The 16320-nt window shown below is 40.7% G+C and overlaps 2 protein-coding genes across 2 annotated transcripts; one reads left to right on the top strand and one right to left on the bottom strand.

Moving 5' to 3' along the window:
- Positions 1-577: 577 nt before the first annotated feature.
- On the bottom strand, positions 578-1765 carry LOC105921649 (olfactory receptor 11A1-like). The gene has a single exon (XM_012857504.3). It carries the CDS (start codon positions 1586-1588, stop codon positions 635-637), a length of 954 nt encoding a protein of 317 aa, XP_012712958.2. The 5' UTR covers positions 1589-1765; the 3' UTR covers positions 578-634.
- Positions 1766-14005: 12240 nt separating this feature from the next.
- On the top strand, positions 14006-15025 carry LOC118560526 (putative gustatory receptor clone PTE03). The gene has a single exon (XM_036131587.1). It carries the CDS (start codon positions 14006-14008, stop codon positions 14939-14941), a length of 936 nt encoding a protein of 311 aa, XP_035987480.1. The 3' UTR covers positions 14942-15025.
- The last annotated feature ends 1295 nt before the right edge of the window (positions 15026-16320 follow it).

Raw genomic sequence — 16320 nt, 5'->3', positions numbered from 1 at the left:
CAGGTGACGTGATTCTGCAGAAAAGTGTCATGAAATTGGGAAAACCCTATAATGAAATAAAAATTACATTTTGAAATTAAAAACTGCTGGAATTAAATAATATTGCCTCAATAATAATTTATTTTACTGTGAAAAATATCAATGAGAAATAAATGTTTATTCAATGGTTATACAAAATTTTAGACATTAATGAAAAATATTTTATAATGTTGAGATGGTAATTTACAAGCATTCAGTTGTTTCACAATTTCATTGTTACTTTGAATATTTATATCTTATTTATTCAAGTATATAATCATTTAATAATGTTTTATTTATATATTTCATTTTGAAATCTTTGGTGTTCCATAATTTGTCTCCCCATTCACTTTAAACTGGTTTGGATTCATAGAAAATTTTTAGCAAAACTGTAGGTGAAGCAATAAAACAGGGATTCTAAAAAGCTCTTCTGTAGTCTTTCACCAGTTTTAGTTATTTTTAATTAATATAGTTTGGCTCTGTTGAACCCAGAGCAAAATAAGCCTCGGGTGCTGAAGTTCAACAGACACAAGAATCTGAAACGTTCCTGCACTGATTTTATTTATTTACTGATGGCTACAGAAGCAAAACATTTCTAGACATTAAACAACTGTGTTCAGGCAAGTAGTTTATCATCAAATACATTTTTATAGAACAACCTTTTACATTCATGTCTTATTTTTGTTAGTTTCATCCCATACATGATTGGATTCAGGAGAGACTGAAGGATCACAAAATACATCGACATAATAATCTGTAACTCACTTGGTGCAGTAATCATATCAAACCTGCTCTGAAGAGTTTCAAATATACACCCAAAGGAAAAGTTGAGGAGTGAAGCCAGGTGAGGCATGCAGGTGCTGATGGCTTTCTGTCTCATCTGTTTGGACCCAGACGAAACGACTCTGAGGATCTTAGTGTAAGAATAAAGGATGGGCAGCAGAGGGACCAAGACTGTGAGGACAGTACCAAACAGTCCGTAAATGTTGTTCACGCTGGTGCCAGAACATGCCAGGTTAACAACCAGGTAGTTACGGCAAAACGTGCTGTTTAACACGTTTCCACATAGAGTCAGACGGACTGTTAGTGACAAAGTGATCAGAAATTTCACAAAAGAGTACAACCAGATCATAACAATAAAAACACTAACCTTGAAATGTGTCAATATGATGTGATACTGGAGAGGACAACAGATAGCAAGGTATCTGTCATAAGACATGATGGCTAAATTACAAAACTCTACATGTGCGTATGAATAGAGGCAGAAGATCTGCAGGAAGCAGAGAGGAACAGAAATAATGTGAACATCAGAGAGGATCTGGACCAGCAGGAGGGGCAACAGCGATGTGCTGCCGTACAGTTCGTTCACAAACAGGCTGCACAGAAACATGTACATAGGTTCATGCAAGCTCCTGTTCACACAGATCACCACGATCAGCAGCACGTTGACGGTCACAATTATGATGTATAATACTGCAGTTATCACAAAGTACAAGTATCGCAATATTCCAACATCCATATAAGCCCCAAGAATGAAAAAAGTCAGAGGTGGTGAAGTGGAGTTCAACATATTAAGTTTGGTGAGAAAGCTGTAAAAAAAACTGACATATGAAACAGTTTCTATTTATGTCCTTTGCGTAATTAGAAAGAAGGAACGTGAAAATGACCAAGTTAAAAACAGAGAAACAACATCAGTAAATCAGCTTTGCATCATTACTAATTACTCATTTAGTAAATGAAATGAACTGTTCGGGTGAGCTGCAGCTCATTCTCACCACTGGCTGCAGTAGGATCTCAAGCTTTTATTTCCTCCCACATTAAATGAAATAAAGACCAGTCCCATCTTGCTGTTCTCTGATTGACGGGTTGGATTTATTCCCAGAGAAACAATGAAACCATGTGATGTTTCTGTAGCTTAAATTAACTATCCTCACATCTGTCCATCAATCCATCTGGTGTCTAAGGCTTATCTGGTCTTTGCTGAAGACCCATTGGAGATCAGGATAGTCAGAGTTTGTTGGATAAATTCAGGGAGGTTTTGGTTCTGATAGGATCTGAATTAAAGGGAGGAATGGCAGGCAGCTGGATAAGCAGTGAGAATATGATTCTACATGTGTCATGTTTACATTTCCATGATTGACCCTGAAGCAGCAAACACAGAGACAACAGTGTAATTATTAAATAGGTTTATTGAAGGTTTAGGTGATGGGAGAGAAGTTATGTGGGACTGGAGACCAGCCCACAGGGTAGAATCTGGTCTGTGATGTAAGATTTTTTTTTCATTGAGGTTCCTTTTGGATCTGGATTCCTTCATCTCATCGCCTTTGCTCGCCCTGGTTCCTTGGTCCTCTTCCTCTGTTAACAGCACTGCAATAGCTTCTTGGAACATTCTGGTGTTGAACACTGAGTATTAAAGGGGCGGTAAAGTTTTTTTTTTTTTTCATTTTGAGTGCACTCAATTCATTTGGACTTTGGACTGAGTTTTACTTTTATTTCCCTAAGATCTCAGAGGTACCTTATATTTTGGCCATTTTGTTTATATTGCAATTTGATGTTGTTGATACTTATCAATCTAATAGTGATCAGTCAAGCAATATGCATATTTTTATTCAAATCTTACCTTGTTGTCTGGTGTTTTATTGGGGTGGAATTTTGGGACTTTGGAACTGTGACCCAACTACATCCTGGATCATCCTCTGGCGTCTCATCGGACTTCTGACCTTCTGGCTCTGACACGGACCTCATCTCCAACATTGGTTCTGGTTTTGGCGTCCTGTTCATCCTGCCTACACTCGTCTTCCCGGCTCTGACCATCCGGCTGGAACCTACTCCTGTCATCGGACATTTAGGTCAGAAATAACTATTTGTTTGCTGATAATTTCTAAATGTTTTGAAGCATTTTCAACTCTATATGACCCTATCTCAGGCCTTCCTCTGCCTGCCAATTTCAATAAAAGGATTTACAATTCCTTTGTGCCTTTTTGAACCCTTTTTCCTCATTCTTTAAGACAGTTAAAGAAAAGCGTTTGATTTTATATTGGTGCTGGTGCAGGACAGGGGGAGATTCTGCCGATGGTGATTATAATGGCTCTGATTAGAGAGGTTAAAGAGAGGAAAGGAAGAGAGGAAATATGACAATCACTGTGAAGTCTATTTTTGTTGGAAATAGACAAAAAACTGTGGACATGAAGAGAAAAGGACAAAAAGCAAAGTTCTGAGACACTGGGATGTCAATGTATATTAATAAAGAGTCATAAATCTGACTGCAGCCTCAATTTGTTTAGATGCTGAGAACTTTTCCTAGAGTCCAATGTTTGATGTTACAAAGTTTAATTGAAAAGAAAGATTTTCAGTCTGTTATATCAATTTATTAAAATCCTACTGCTGGGGTGTAGATCAATGGTTCATTTCTCTGGGATTCCCAATTTAAAGGTGAACTAGATGGGTTTTGATTAAGTCCTGTACTTTTTGCTTTATATATATCATACTGTTATCCTAAATGAGTGGTTAAAACAATTCAGAAATAAATAAACCAAAACAAACAGTTCACTTATTTGCTGACGTTATAATAATATACTTGCAATAGCCAGTAAAGTTCTCTGTAATGCACTGACATAAAATGCGTAAAGGTTTGGGAAATATTCTGCCTTTAAAAGAAACATAGAAAAATATCTAAACTCCCTTTTTATTTGCTCAGTAAATCAAGCTTTCAATGACAGGATGCAAACTGGAACAAAAATACTTCAATATCTGCGAGTCAAAATAACTATAGAATAGTTAGCGTGTGATCCTTATCTGGACTGCATAAAATTAGTCCAGATCCTGCAGACGGCATCCCACAATCCCCTGTCCTGTCCTCACCACCCATGCCAAGTGATTCCTCTCCTGTACTGCTCAGCTGCCATACCACACAGTTATGCTGACACACAAAATGCTTTCTATAGTATAGCTCTGTAAACGTTTTTTAGCGGCTTATTGGAAAGTCCAGTCCTTTTCAGGTTCCTGAGGAAGAAGAGCCATTGTTGGGCCTTCTTCACCAGGTGGGAGGTGTTCACAGTCCAGGAGAGGTCAGAGCAGATGTGAATGACCAGGAACCTGATGCTGTCCACGTGCTCCACCACCTCCTCCCTGTAGAGAGGCTGGTTCAGTCCTCCTGGACCTCCTGTAGTCCATCGTTACCTCCTTGGTCTGACTGGTGCTCAGGATCAGGTTGTTCATGGAGCTCCACTGGGTCAGATTGCTGACCTCCTCCCTGCAGTGGGACTCATCATCGGTGGAGATGAGACCCACTACAGTGGTGTCGTCCACAAACTTCTCCACTGTGTCTGTGGGGGGGACAGCAGAACAGTTCTGGGTGAAAAGGGTGAAGAGAGCTGGGCTGAGGACACAGCCCTGTGGTGTTCCTGAGGATCAGTGGGGCAGATGTTCCCCATCCTCACTACCTGGGTCTGTTGGAGAGGAAGTCACTGATCCAGGAGCAGAGAGGTGTGGAGAATGTCCATTTTGTGGAGCTTCAGTGCCACCATGCCTGGGTGCACGGTGCTGAATGCTGAAGTCCATGAAGAGCATTCTAACACAGATGTTAGGAGGCTGTCCAGGCCAGCAGGGATGGCGTCCTTGATAGACTTTAGGAGGATCCTCCGGTAGCCCTTCATGATGACGGGGGTCAGAGCAACAGGTTAGTAGTTGTTAAGGCAGGTGATGGTTGTTTTCTTGGGAACAGGCACACTAATAGAGGATTTCAGGTAGGCAGGTACCACTTTCTCCAACAACCTACGTTCTCCAACAACCTACCCCGAGTAACCCACTAGCTGCGACACCAAAGTATACGGGGCTAGAGAAAGGCGGGGAGGCCCAAGAGCCTCAAACACGCACAGACTCCTGTTCCCCGTATAGAACCAAAACCAAGAGCTGCCATGAACCAGGGCCGAGACAAGAAGCCATCCAAGCAACCCCACACTACCCCCCTGCTGCATCCCTCCGCTACCCCACATCGACTAAAGAAAAATTATATTAAACCCACCCCAACACTAACATTGAAAGAATTGCAACACCACATAGAATAATAGACACCCAGGCTGGGTTCTCACCACACCACCCCCCACTGACAGAATGCACTCCCTGAAGGGGAGAGTGGCCTTAAGACCCACAAGCACACCAGAGTCCCCAGTAGGCCCAGACACTTTTGCATGCACTGAGCCAAACTCCCAGGGACATACTCTACAGGAGCCAAAGCCCCGCCAGGACACCCGCCCAAGGGCAGCCCACCCCAAGAACCTCAAGCCCAGGGACCCACCCAGGAGCAACACAGCTACCAGGCCAGTAATCCACGTCCGCCGGCACAAACCCCCCAAAGAGCATCACAAATAGCTGCAAGAGGCCGTTCCGAGGCCCCCAAAGCCCCACCCCAACAGGGAACACCACGGCCCATAGGACATATCCAACAGCCCCCCACTTCCACTAAGTGATGGAGCCGATCAAAGGAGCCCAGAGAGATGCAGATGCAGGTGCTGTCTCAAGACTAATATGATCCAACAAAATATCTCTATATGGGTTAATACTGAGATTTTTCTTTGCTTTTCCAATTCATGAGTATAGTTTTCTTAGTGATACATTAGGCAGTCAAAGCCATGCAAACCCATTTTTTCACCAAAGTGCTCTCATCAAAGTTACTCAGCAAGCAAACTGAGGGGGAAGGTGAACTTTTATATCTCAGACACTTTAACATGTCCTCACATATCTGGCCCCAGAACCTCTGAACAGGTCAGAATTATTGCCTGTGCACTGTGAACAGATATTGGATTGTGCAATACCCACCCTGAATAATCTTTGACCTGTATAGTGTACTCTGTGAAGGATTTTGTTTTGTATTAGTTGTAAATTCAGGTTTCTAGTAATTTTGAAAGTTCTTAAACATATCCGATGCCAGGTGTTTGGTTCAAAGCTGACTGATAAATCCTCTAGGGGTATCTTTCCAAAGAAATTTAGAGACGGAGGAGTCCAGAGATTTAAACCTGCCAAATGGACATTCATTGGGGATAATTGACAATAAGTAATTAATTCTAGGTAAAATCATAATTTTAATTGTCCTGTTCTTTTTACAAACAAGTCATAGTTGTGCAGCTGTTAAGTAATTGTCTTATTATGAACTTTGTTAACATTTAATATGCTAACTAAGGCCTGTACAGCAATCATCCTTTTTTACTGCACAATTACTGACTTAGAATAGCTCTAACATATCCTCATGACCCTTCTCAGGTTACCTTGTGTAAGGTCAATGCTTCTGTCCTTCTTTAGCATGAAAAATATTAAGTGTGCGTTTTGGTTATTTTGAGTTATTTTTTCCTGTGTTCACCCAGTTAATAATCAAACTTGCTTTCAACCATTCATACATTCAATTCAATTCAATTCAATTTTATTTATATAGCGCCAAATCATGAAACATGTCATCTCAAGGCACTTTACAAAGTCAAGTTCAATCATATTATACAGATTGGGTCAGATTATACAGATTGGTCAAAAATGTCCTATATAAGGAAACCAGTTGATTGCATCAAAGTCCCAACAAGCAGCATTCACTCCTGGGGAACCGTAGAGCCACAGGAAGAGTCATCTGCATTGTACATGGCTTTGCTGCAATCCCTCATACTGAGCAAGCATGAAGCGACAGTGGGAAGAAAAACCACCCATTAACGGGAAAAAAAACTCCGGCAGAACCGGGCTCAGTATGAACGGTCATCTGCCTCGACCGACTGGGGTTACAGAAGACAGAACAGAGACACAACAAGAGAAACAAAAAAGCACAGAAGCACACATTGATCTAGTAATCTGTTCTACATTAGATGGTAGTAGCGGGTGAGCCGTCTTCTCTGGATGATGTCACAGTTAACAGAACGCCAGACCAGGTGTACCTACTATGAAGAGAAAAGAGAGAGAACAGAAAGTTAAAGCAGAAATGACAACACATAATGCATAATTGAAGAACAGTAGAACTCAATATAGTGAGAAAATTAGATCCTGATATACTCCAGTAACCTAAGCCTATAGTAGTAAAACTATAAAGGTAGCTGAGAGTAACATGAGTCACTAGTTATAATTTTTGTCAAAAAGAAAAGTTTTAAGCCTAGTCTTAAAAGTAGACAGGGTGTCTGCCTCACGGACCAAAACTGGGAGTTGGTTCCACAGGAGAGGAGCCTGATAGCTAAAGGATCTGCCTCCATTTCTACTTTTAGAGACTCTAGGAACCACCAGCAGACCTGCGGTCTGAGAGCGAAGTGCTCTGTTAGGAACATACGGGGTAATCAGAGCTCTGATATATGATGGAGTTTGATTATGAAGGGCTTTATACGTTAGAAGAAGAATTTTAAATTCTATTCTTGATTTAACAGGAAGCCAATGAAGGGAAGCTAAAATTGGAGAAATATGATCCCTCTTGTTGATTTTCATCAGAACTCTTGCTGCAGCATTTTGGATCAGCTGAAGGCTTTGAACTGCATTTTGTGGAATTCCTGATAGTAAAGAATTACAATAGTCCAGCCTTGAAGTAACAAATGCATGGACCAGTTTTTCAGCATCACTCCTGGACAGAATGTTTCTAATTTTGGCGATATTCCGGAGGTGAAAAAAGGAAACTCTGGAAACCTGTTTAATATGGGATTTAAATGACATGTCTTGGTCAAAAATAACACCAAGATTTTTTACTTTATTACCAGAGGCCAGGTTAATGCCACCCAGATTAAGTGATTGGTTAAGAAGTTTATTTTTTGAGGACTCTGGCCCAAAGATTAAAACTTCGGTCTTGTCAGAATTTAGATGCAGGAAATTTAAAGTCATCCAGCTTTTGATGTCATCAAGACATGACTGCAGTCGAAGTAATTGATTGGATTCATCAGGATTTATGGATAAATATAGCTGAGTATCATCAGCATAACAGTGGAAATTAATCCCATGCTGTCTGATAATTTTGCCTATCGGAAGCATATATATAGTAAAGAGAATTGGTCCAAGGACTGAACCCTGTGGTACTCCACAGGTGACCCTAGAGTTTGAGGAAGATTTATTATTAACATGAACAAATTGGAATCTGTCTGACAGATAAGATTTAAACCAGCCTAATGCTTTCCCCTTAATCCCTACAGTATGTTCAAGTCTTTGTAGGAGAATATTGTGATCAACTGTATCAAACGCAGCACTGAGATCTAACAGGACAAGTATAGACACAAGTCCATTATCTGAGGCCATGAGAATATCATTAGTGACCTTCACCAGAGCTGTTTCAGTGCTATGATGAGCTCTGAAGCCTGACTGAAACTCCTCAAGTAGGTCATTACTTTGTAAATGTTCACAAAGTTGATTAGCAACTACTTTCTCAAGAATTTTAGATAAGAAAAGAAGATTAGATATAGGTCTGTAATTCACTAACTCATCTTGATCAAGAGAAGGTTTCTTAAGTAAAGGTTTAATAACAGCTACTTTCAAAACCTGTGGTACATATCCATTTACTAAGGATAGATTAATCATGTCTAAAATAGTGCCACTGATCAAAGGGAATATGTCCTTAAACAACTTGGTTGGGATTGGGTCTAACATACAGGTAGAAGGTTTAGATGAAGCTAAAATTTTAGATAGCTCAGAAAGCTCTACTGCTTCTAAACAGTTCAAACACTGCGCAGATTCTAAAGATTCCTCCAATGCTGCCTCACTTACTGAGGACGAGGTAATCATGTTTGGGAGGATGCCAATTATTTTATTTTTAATGGCATCAATTTTATTTATGAAGAATCCCATAAAATCATTACTACTGAGAGCTAAGGGAATGGATGGATCAACAGAGCTGTGGCTCTGGGTAAGTTTGGCAACTGTACTAAAGAGAAATCTAGGATTATTTTTATTCTCTTCAATTAATGATGAAAAATATGCTGCTCTAACTCTGCGGAGGGTCTTGTTATACAACAATAGTCTGTCCCTCCAGATTAAGTAGGATTCCTCTTGGTGTGTAGAGCGCCATTTTCTCTCCAATTTCCTAACATTGTGCTTCAAGGAACGCAGCTCTGAATTAAACCAAGGAGCCAGCTTCCTGTGAATAATCACCTTCTTTTTCAAGGGAGCTACATTGTCTAATGCAGAACGCAATGAGGAAGTCACATTGTTAGCAAAGGTATCGATTTGTGAATGGGAAGAAACAGCAATGCTGCCATCTACAGGGCATTTCTGCAATACTGAGGATATTAAGAAGGGGACAGACTCTTTAAGTTTTGATACAGCTTTATCCGATAAAAATCTACTATAATGGAACCCTCTTTTGGGGGTGGAGAATTCAGTTAGATTAAACTCAAATGTTATTAAAAAATGATCAGACAGGACAGGGTTGTGAGGAAATACTGTTAATTCTTCACAATCAATGCCATATGTCAGCACAAGGTCTAAAGTATGGAGCCGAGAGTGCGTCGGTTCATGCACATTTTGAGCAAAACCAATTGAATCTAGGATAGTTTTAAAGGCTACACTAAGGTTATCACATTCAGTGTCAACATGGATGTTAAAATCACCCACTATAATAACCTTATCAGTATTTAACACCAAATCAGATAAGACATCTGACAACTCATCCAAAAACTGAGTGTAAGGGCCTGGTGGACGATACAAAACAACAAACAGAAGAGGTTTTATTGCTTTGCAGTTTGGATGAGGGAAACTGAGGGTTAAATGTTCAAAAGAACTGTAATTATTAGTTGGCCTGGGACTAATTAATAAATCAGACTGAAAGATAGTTGCCACATATATGAATCTACCTATTTAAGCGTCTTGAATAAACATCCTTGTGTATATTTTTGTAGTTAAAAGCTTCTCATGAGTATTGGTCATGTTCTCTGTACTCAACTCATCTTTTGAGTTTCACAATAAAAGGTTTTCATTTTCATCTGTTTGTTTCAGTTAAAATCTTAAGAAAAGTTTCACAGTCATTTGGAGTTTGTTGTTGGTCTCATCATCACTAGTTAAATCAGACAAAAACATCTTCTGAGTTGTCCACAATGCCCTCTGGGACCAGATAGACCACAGATGACCTCAGCTAGTAGGTCTGATTGCTCCCTCAGCTTAGCAGCTCTAGGTCTAATATGTTGTTGAGGGAATTAGTGGACACTGTGGCTAATGCAATGTCACTGTAGGGAAAACGTGTTTACATGTCTTAACATATCTGGGACCTGAAAGAAGGATCCAAAGTTTCCAACAACAGCAAATCCCGAGACATTAACAGAAAGTTTTCAAACAGCAAAGTATATTCAGAAGTTTCATCATCATAATGACTCATTCAAGATAATCAGACGGTTTCCAACAGAGTTGTAACTTTTAAATTCAATCCTGAGTCACAGTTGCTTCCTTCAGTAACCATATATCAGAGTTTTAAGCAAGTGGCTCAAATGACTGTTGGTGTTCAACACTAATACATGTGTATAATCTGACCCAATCTGTATAATATGATTGAACTTGACTTTGTAAAGTGCCTTGAGATGACATGTTTCATGAATTGGCGCTATATAAATAAAATTGAATTGAATTGAATTGAATTGATTTACGTGTTTCGTGAAAATTATCACACCACCACACTGGTCATCTCTCTGACAGACATCTGCATCTACAGCCAAACATTTTCACTTATCAAAGATTGTTCCTAAAGACAAAGGAACAACAACCAAGAAAATAAGTCAATATGCCTACTGAGGCAACCCTTAGTAGCAGATCTAGATCAACTAGATGCAACGCAGAGTTCCTTCAAGGGTGTCATTTACTGTCAGAAGGTCGTTTGGCTTCACTCAGAAACACCAGCATTTGAGCAGGTTGTGCCGTTGATGGCAGCCAGCTGCCTTCATCTCATTGAGTGCAAAATCCTTGGACATCCCAAACTATCAATAGTAAGAACTCTATTGTGGGGAGGAAAGGCAGGTTGGTCAAAAGGTTTCCTCTCTAAGGAAACCCAGCAGGTTGCATCAAGTCTCTCCAAGCAGCATTCACTCCTCCTGAAAGAGCGTAGAACCACAGTGGACAGTCGTCTGCATTGTTGATGGCTTTGCAGCAATCCCTCATACTGAGCATGCATGAAGCGGTAGTGGAGAGGAAAACTCCCCTTTAACAGGGAGGAGAACCTCCAGCAGAACCAGAACCAGGCTCAGTGTGAACGCTCATCTGCCTCCACCCACTGGGGCTTAGAGAAGACAGAGCAGAGACACAGAAAGCACAGACTCTCACATTGACCCAGGAGTACTTTCTATGTTAGAGAAGACAGAGCAGAGACACAGAAAGCACAGAAATGGTAAATTGACGGAACTTATATAGTGCTTTTCCAGTCATGCTGACCACCCAAAGCGCTGTACATTAAAACAAGAAACGGTTAAAAACAAGTTAAAAACATACAGAACATACAGACAAAACATCAAAAGCTAAAAAACAGGTTCACAGCAAGATCACATTGTATTAAAAGCCAGGAAATAAAAGTGCATTTTTAAAAGACATTTAAAAACAGGAAAAGGGTAGGCCTGTCTGATTCTCGGTGGTTAGTTATTCTATAACTTAGGATCAGTAACAGCAAATGCTCTGTCCCTCTGAGCTTCAGGCCAGTTTTAGGAACCGTCAGCAGCAGCTGATCAGCTCATCTAAGGGGTCGGGGTGGGCAGTAAGGCTGAATCAGCTCACATAAACATGGTGGAGCAAGGTTGTTCAAAAATTTAAAAACAAACAATAAAAGCTTAATATTAATTCTGTAGCACACAGGGAGCCAGTGAAGGGACACTAGGATGGTAGAAAGATACTGGGGCCTTCAGGTCTGAGTTAACAAACGAGCAGCAGATTTCTGCACAAGCTGCAGACATGCAAGAGAGGTCCGGCTAATGCCACTATACAGTGGTAAAAGCATGGACTAGTTTCTCCAAGTCAGGTCTTGCTTAGATTGATTTCACCATTGCTATTTGACAAAGTTGATAAAAAAATGTCTTTACACTGCTGATCTGTTTCTTAAATTTAAAATGTGAGTCAAACTTTACTCCCAGATTGGTGACAGATTGGCGAGACAGTCTCTGAGATAAAATGACAGAGATCTACATTTGGTGAGGGACAGCAACTCGGTCCAAACAACACAACTTCTGTCTTGTTCTCATTCAAACTAAGGAGTAAGTAATTTTTAATGTCCTCAAAGCAGTGTGTGAGTTGCTGGACAGTGTTGTTTTGTGCCAAGGGGAAATAGATCTGGCAATCACCAGCATAACAGTGAAATTAAATTCAATAACATGCAAATTGAATCCAAATTGAAGCCATTACAGGGCCTTTGTTGGGCAGTACTATAAAACTTGCAACTCCACACTATTCCAGACATTTTGAATTGAGAAAGCTTTCTGAAAACGAAGCAAAACCTCTTCAAACTTCGGAAAAAGAAGACAGATGGTTTGACAGGGGCGTGTAGGAGGCCATCTACGTTAAGAGAGAAAAAACTACCTAAACAGAGAAGGAGGACTTAAGTTCCAACTCTCAAAAATGTACAATACAGCTATAGGGCTGGTTCCAGCCAATTATCACCTCAATCCTCACTTCCATATGGATGATCAAAACATCGCTCTAGTAAGCCAGGCCAATAACGACCCTAACGACTCCCCATTGCAGAGTCGTGGACCAGTGTCGGTTCAATTTCCAGGCTAACAATGACCTTAATGACTCCCAATTACTAAGGGGGTCGACCTGTTTCGCTTCAATTCGGTTCAACCCCCAACCCTGTGACCCTGATATCTATGAGGGTCACAGGGTTGGGGTGTCAGGGTAATCTGTGGGGAGTTGGGGTGTTGGTTCTGGTTTGCGGTTGATTCTCGGGCCTCGATGCTTGTCTCTAGCCATGTAGCCGGGTATGGGCTGGGTTGGGCATTGGGTACTGTGGGTCAAGTGGGGATGGAACGTCTGCTCTCCCTGGGAATGTTTTCTTCTGTGTTCCATCAGACTGAAACTTTCTCTGATGTCTGGAGAAACCAATTATCCAAAGTTACTAAACTGATTATTAACGTTTACATTTCCTTTGCCTTTTAAACCTCAGATTATCTGAGCAGTCTTTTAAGTGTTACTTAGTTCTTCAAAACTTCCAAACTATTCTATTGGAGAGAAGTGTGACGTTGATGAGGTGGGTGTGGCCTCATCCTCAGGTGTGTCTAACTGTGATTTCAGGTGGATAACATGTGGCTCTCTACTCAGTATGTTCACTGCGGCTTGCCTCTCTGCTTTTGAGGGTCTTGCTTTAGTGCATTAAGTCCAAAGCTACCAGCTGCTGTTAATGATTGACTGAATGTGACTGGAGTTGTTATTCTGTCTCGCCTCTCTCACATTTGAAGCTTTTTCTTCCAGGCTCCCACAGCTTTGCATTGATATTGTTTCTGCTGGATCCTGAATGTGTTTTCCCCTCAGGAGAAAATCCTCCACAAACTCATTAGCAGAGACTCAGAGGGTCTCTGTGTTCTGATTTTCTGATGTTTTCCTCTCATTGTCTGAACTGTTTGAGTGTAAAAGAGTCTCTGTTTGAACAAATGAACAGCAATTTCCTCCAGTTGTTTTGATTCAAGCTGATGAACAGAGATCTTGTTTGTTTAAGGATTAAAAAGCAAAGTGTCTGTTTTTCCATACATGTAGAAGCGGCTTTTAAAAAGGTCAAATCTGTTTCCTGATTTGTTGATGCCCAATGAAATATTTCCATTATGAACGACTCGGGTAATCTTTTATGTTTGTTGTACAATCTTTGTGGTCTGAAATGTTTAAAGCTGATCTAAAGGAATGTTTTAGGAAGACTTTGACTTTATTTCAGCTGTATTTTCAGCAGAAAGACGTCACATCAGTGTTCTCTCTTTGCAGAGCGAATCTTTAAGTCTGCAGGCTGTCAGCCAGACTGATTTAGATCACTCAGACTTATGTTTGGTCAGCATCATAGTTTCCAAGACTCTGAAATCTTTAGCATTTCTTAGATATGAATGAGAATGTCAACATTGTGTTTGTGCTCCAGGGTCTGAATGACTCAGTGACGAACCGTCAGATCTACTTTGCCTTCACCCTGATGTCCTACCTGGTCACCATCTTGGTGAACCTGACCCTCATCCTCACCGTGTGTCTGGATAAAGCCCTCCACCAGCCAATGTACATTTTTATGTGCAACCTGTGCTTCACTGGACTTTGTGGAGCGTCCAGCTTCTACCTGAAGCTGCTCCTAGACCTTCTGGCCGACGCTCACCTCATCACGTACACCGGCTGCTTGATGCAGATGTTTTTCACTTATATATACATCTTCTGCCAGTTGACCAGTCTGACTGTCATGGCGTACGACCGTTACCTGGCCATCTGCCAGCCGCTGCGTTACTGGGCTCTTATGACAGGCAAGAAGGTAGCGCTGCTGTTGCTTCTCACTTGGTGTCTGTCTCTGTTAGAAACAGCTGTAGGCATTCCCCTGATCAGCAGGTTGTCATTCTGCAGCCACCGCATGGCCAGGATCTTCTGCACCAATTGGGAAGTTGTCAAGCTGTCCTGCTCAGACACCACCGCCAACAACTTGTACGGCATTGTGATCATTATCCTGCACAGTTTGCAGATCATAATCATTCTGGTCTCATACATGCACCTGATTCGAAGTGCTGCTCGCTCTCAGACCGACCGCAGGAAGTTTGTTCAGACATGTTCTCCTCACCTCGCCTCGCTGCTCGTCTTCTCCATCTCTGTGCTGTTTGACACTCTGTATTCTCGTTATGGCAGCAGCTCCATGGCGGCGCTGCAGAACGCGCTGTCTGCAGAGTTCCTCGTGGTGCCGCCCATCGTCAACCCCATCATCTACGGCATGAACCTGCGTCAGATCAGGACCCGGATCCGCCTCTGGTTCACCACAGTGAACCCACAGAGAATGTTCTCAAAATAACCTTGAGTCTGCGTTTCATTAAACTTTAAAATCCAGTAGGAAAAAAGATCCAACATGTTTTCTTTGGTCATGGTTCCGTTGTTTAAACCGTTACATAAGTGTTTAGAACTGGAGTGTTTATGTCCCCTTCACAGTACATGTGATCATATTAACTAATCAGTAAGAAAATATTCACTCTAAAAACAAAATTTTAATCCAGCAGCTGTTCTATTAAAAAATAACACTGAAAAAAACAGATAATATGGTGTAAAATATGAATGTTTTATTGCATAACATTTGCAACTGAGTTATAAATGAAGTTAATAAAAATACTACTTATTTATGTAGCCAATCTACAGCCAATAAAAATTCTTCGTCACATGAACACATGAAAAAAATAGAAATTAAACAATCTAGGAATCTAGAAAGGTCTGTGTGCTGGAACATATAATAATTACAACTGACAACTGTTTTCAACCTAAAGTTAGGCTTTTAGGCCATACAGCACTTCCTTTTTGTAACTATGATATTTTCAAAGTAAAACAAATATTTTGCAATGCTAATGTTTAAAGAAATTCAAAAAATCTATGAATTAATACAACTTTAAACTTTGAGGTTTACTGTTTTGGCTTTTTAAAATATGTTTTGAAATATCTGTAATATATTCAGCAAATGCTAAATAAAGATTTATCCTTGTTCAGACTTACTGTGTATTACGTAAAATAAGTTGGTGCTTAACTACATATTAATGAGCAGAAACATTCATGGAATAAGCAGGTTGATTGCATGCAGTGATTACACTGCAAACTTCTCAACTAAGACAAAAGTAGAATACCTGGCTGTGAAAAAGTTTGGAAGAGGTTTTGAGTAAAAATGAATTCTAGTAGTAAAGTTAGTATTGATCTTGATAACAACAATAATTGCGCTCTGTTGTGTGTTTTGCTGGACCGTCTTTAAAGGACAATGTCTTGGACTATGGATGGACTGTGCCAGGACTCTTACACCCTTTCCAACCGGGCCAGTGGGTGCTGATCAAGAACCTGAGATGCAAATATGGGAGGGCCAAACGGTGGGAAGAACATGATTCTACTTATCACCCACACTGCTGTAAATGTTGCTCAGAGCTTCACCTGGGTCCATGTATCCCACTGCAAGTTGTTTTCCAAAGAACCCCTAGTGGACCAAGGTGACATGTCAATCAACCAAGCATAATCATGCGTAACAAAACCTCTTTGAGGGCAGCCATCTGCCTGTGGCGCACCCTTCTAGCTCTAGTAGTCACAATAACACTGATATGGGTACTACTGCATCATAATGTTGACCCCCAGGATGCCCATAAGAGCAAGAGAACTGGAGGAGTTTTGTTTGCTGCAGCTGAGCCTGATCTACTTCAAGCCCCA

This window comes from Fundulus heteroclitus, unplaced genomic scaffold, assembly GCF_011125445.2.
Source record: "Fundulus heteroclitus isolate FHET01 unplaced genomic scaffold, MU-UCD_Fhet_4.1 scaffold_44, whole genome shotgun sequence".
NCBI classification, from domain to species: domain Eukaryota; kingdom Metazoa; phylum Chordata; class Actinopteri; order Cyprinodontiformes; family Fundulidae; genus Fundulus; species Fundulus heteroclitus.
The sequence above is the reverse complement of the archived record's forward strand: the minus strand, read 5'-3'. Positions and strand labels throughout refer to the sequence as shown.

Coding starts and splice junctions, on each gene's coding strand:
- LOC105921649 (XM_012857504.3), bottom strand. CDS start 1,588: ATGTTGAACTCCACTTCACCACCTCTGACTTTTTTCATTCTTGGGGCT.
- LOC118560526 (XM_036131587.1), top strand. CDS start 14,006: ATGAATGAGAATGTCAACATTGTGTTTGTGCTCCAGGGTCTGAATGAC.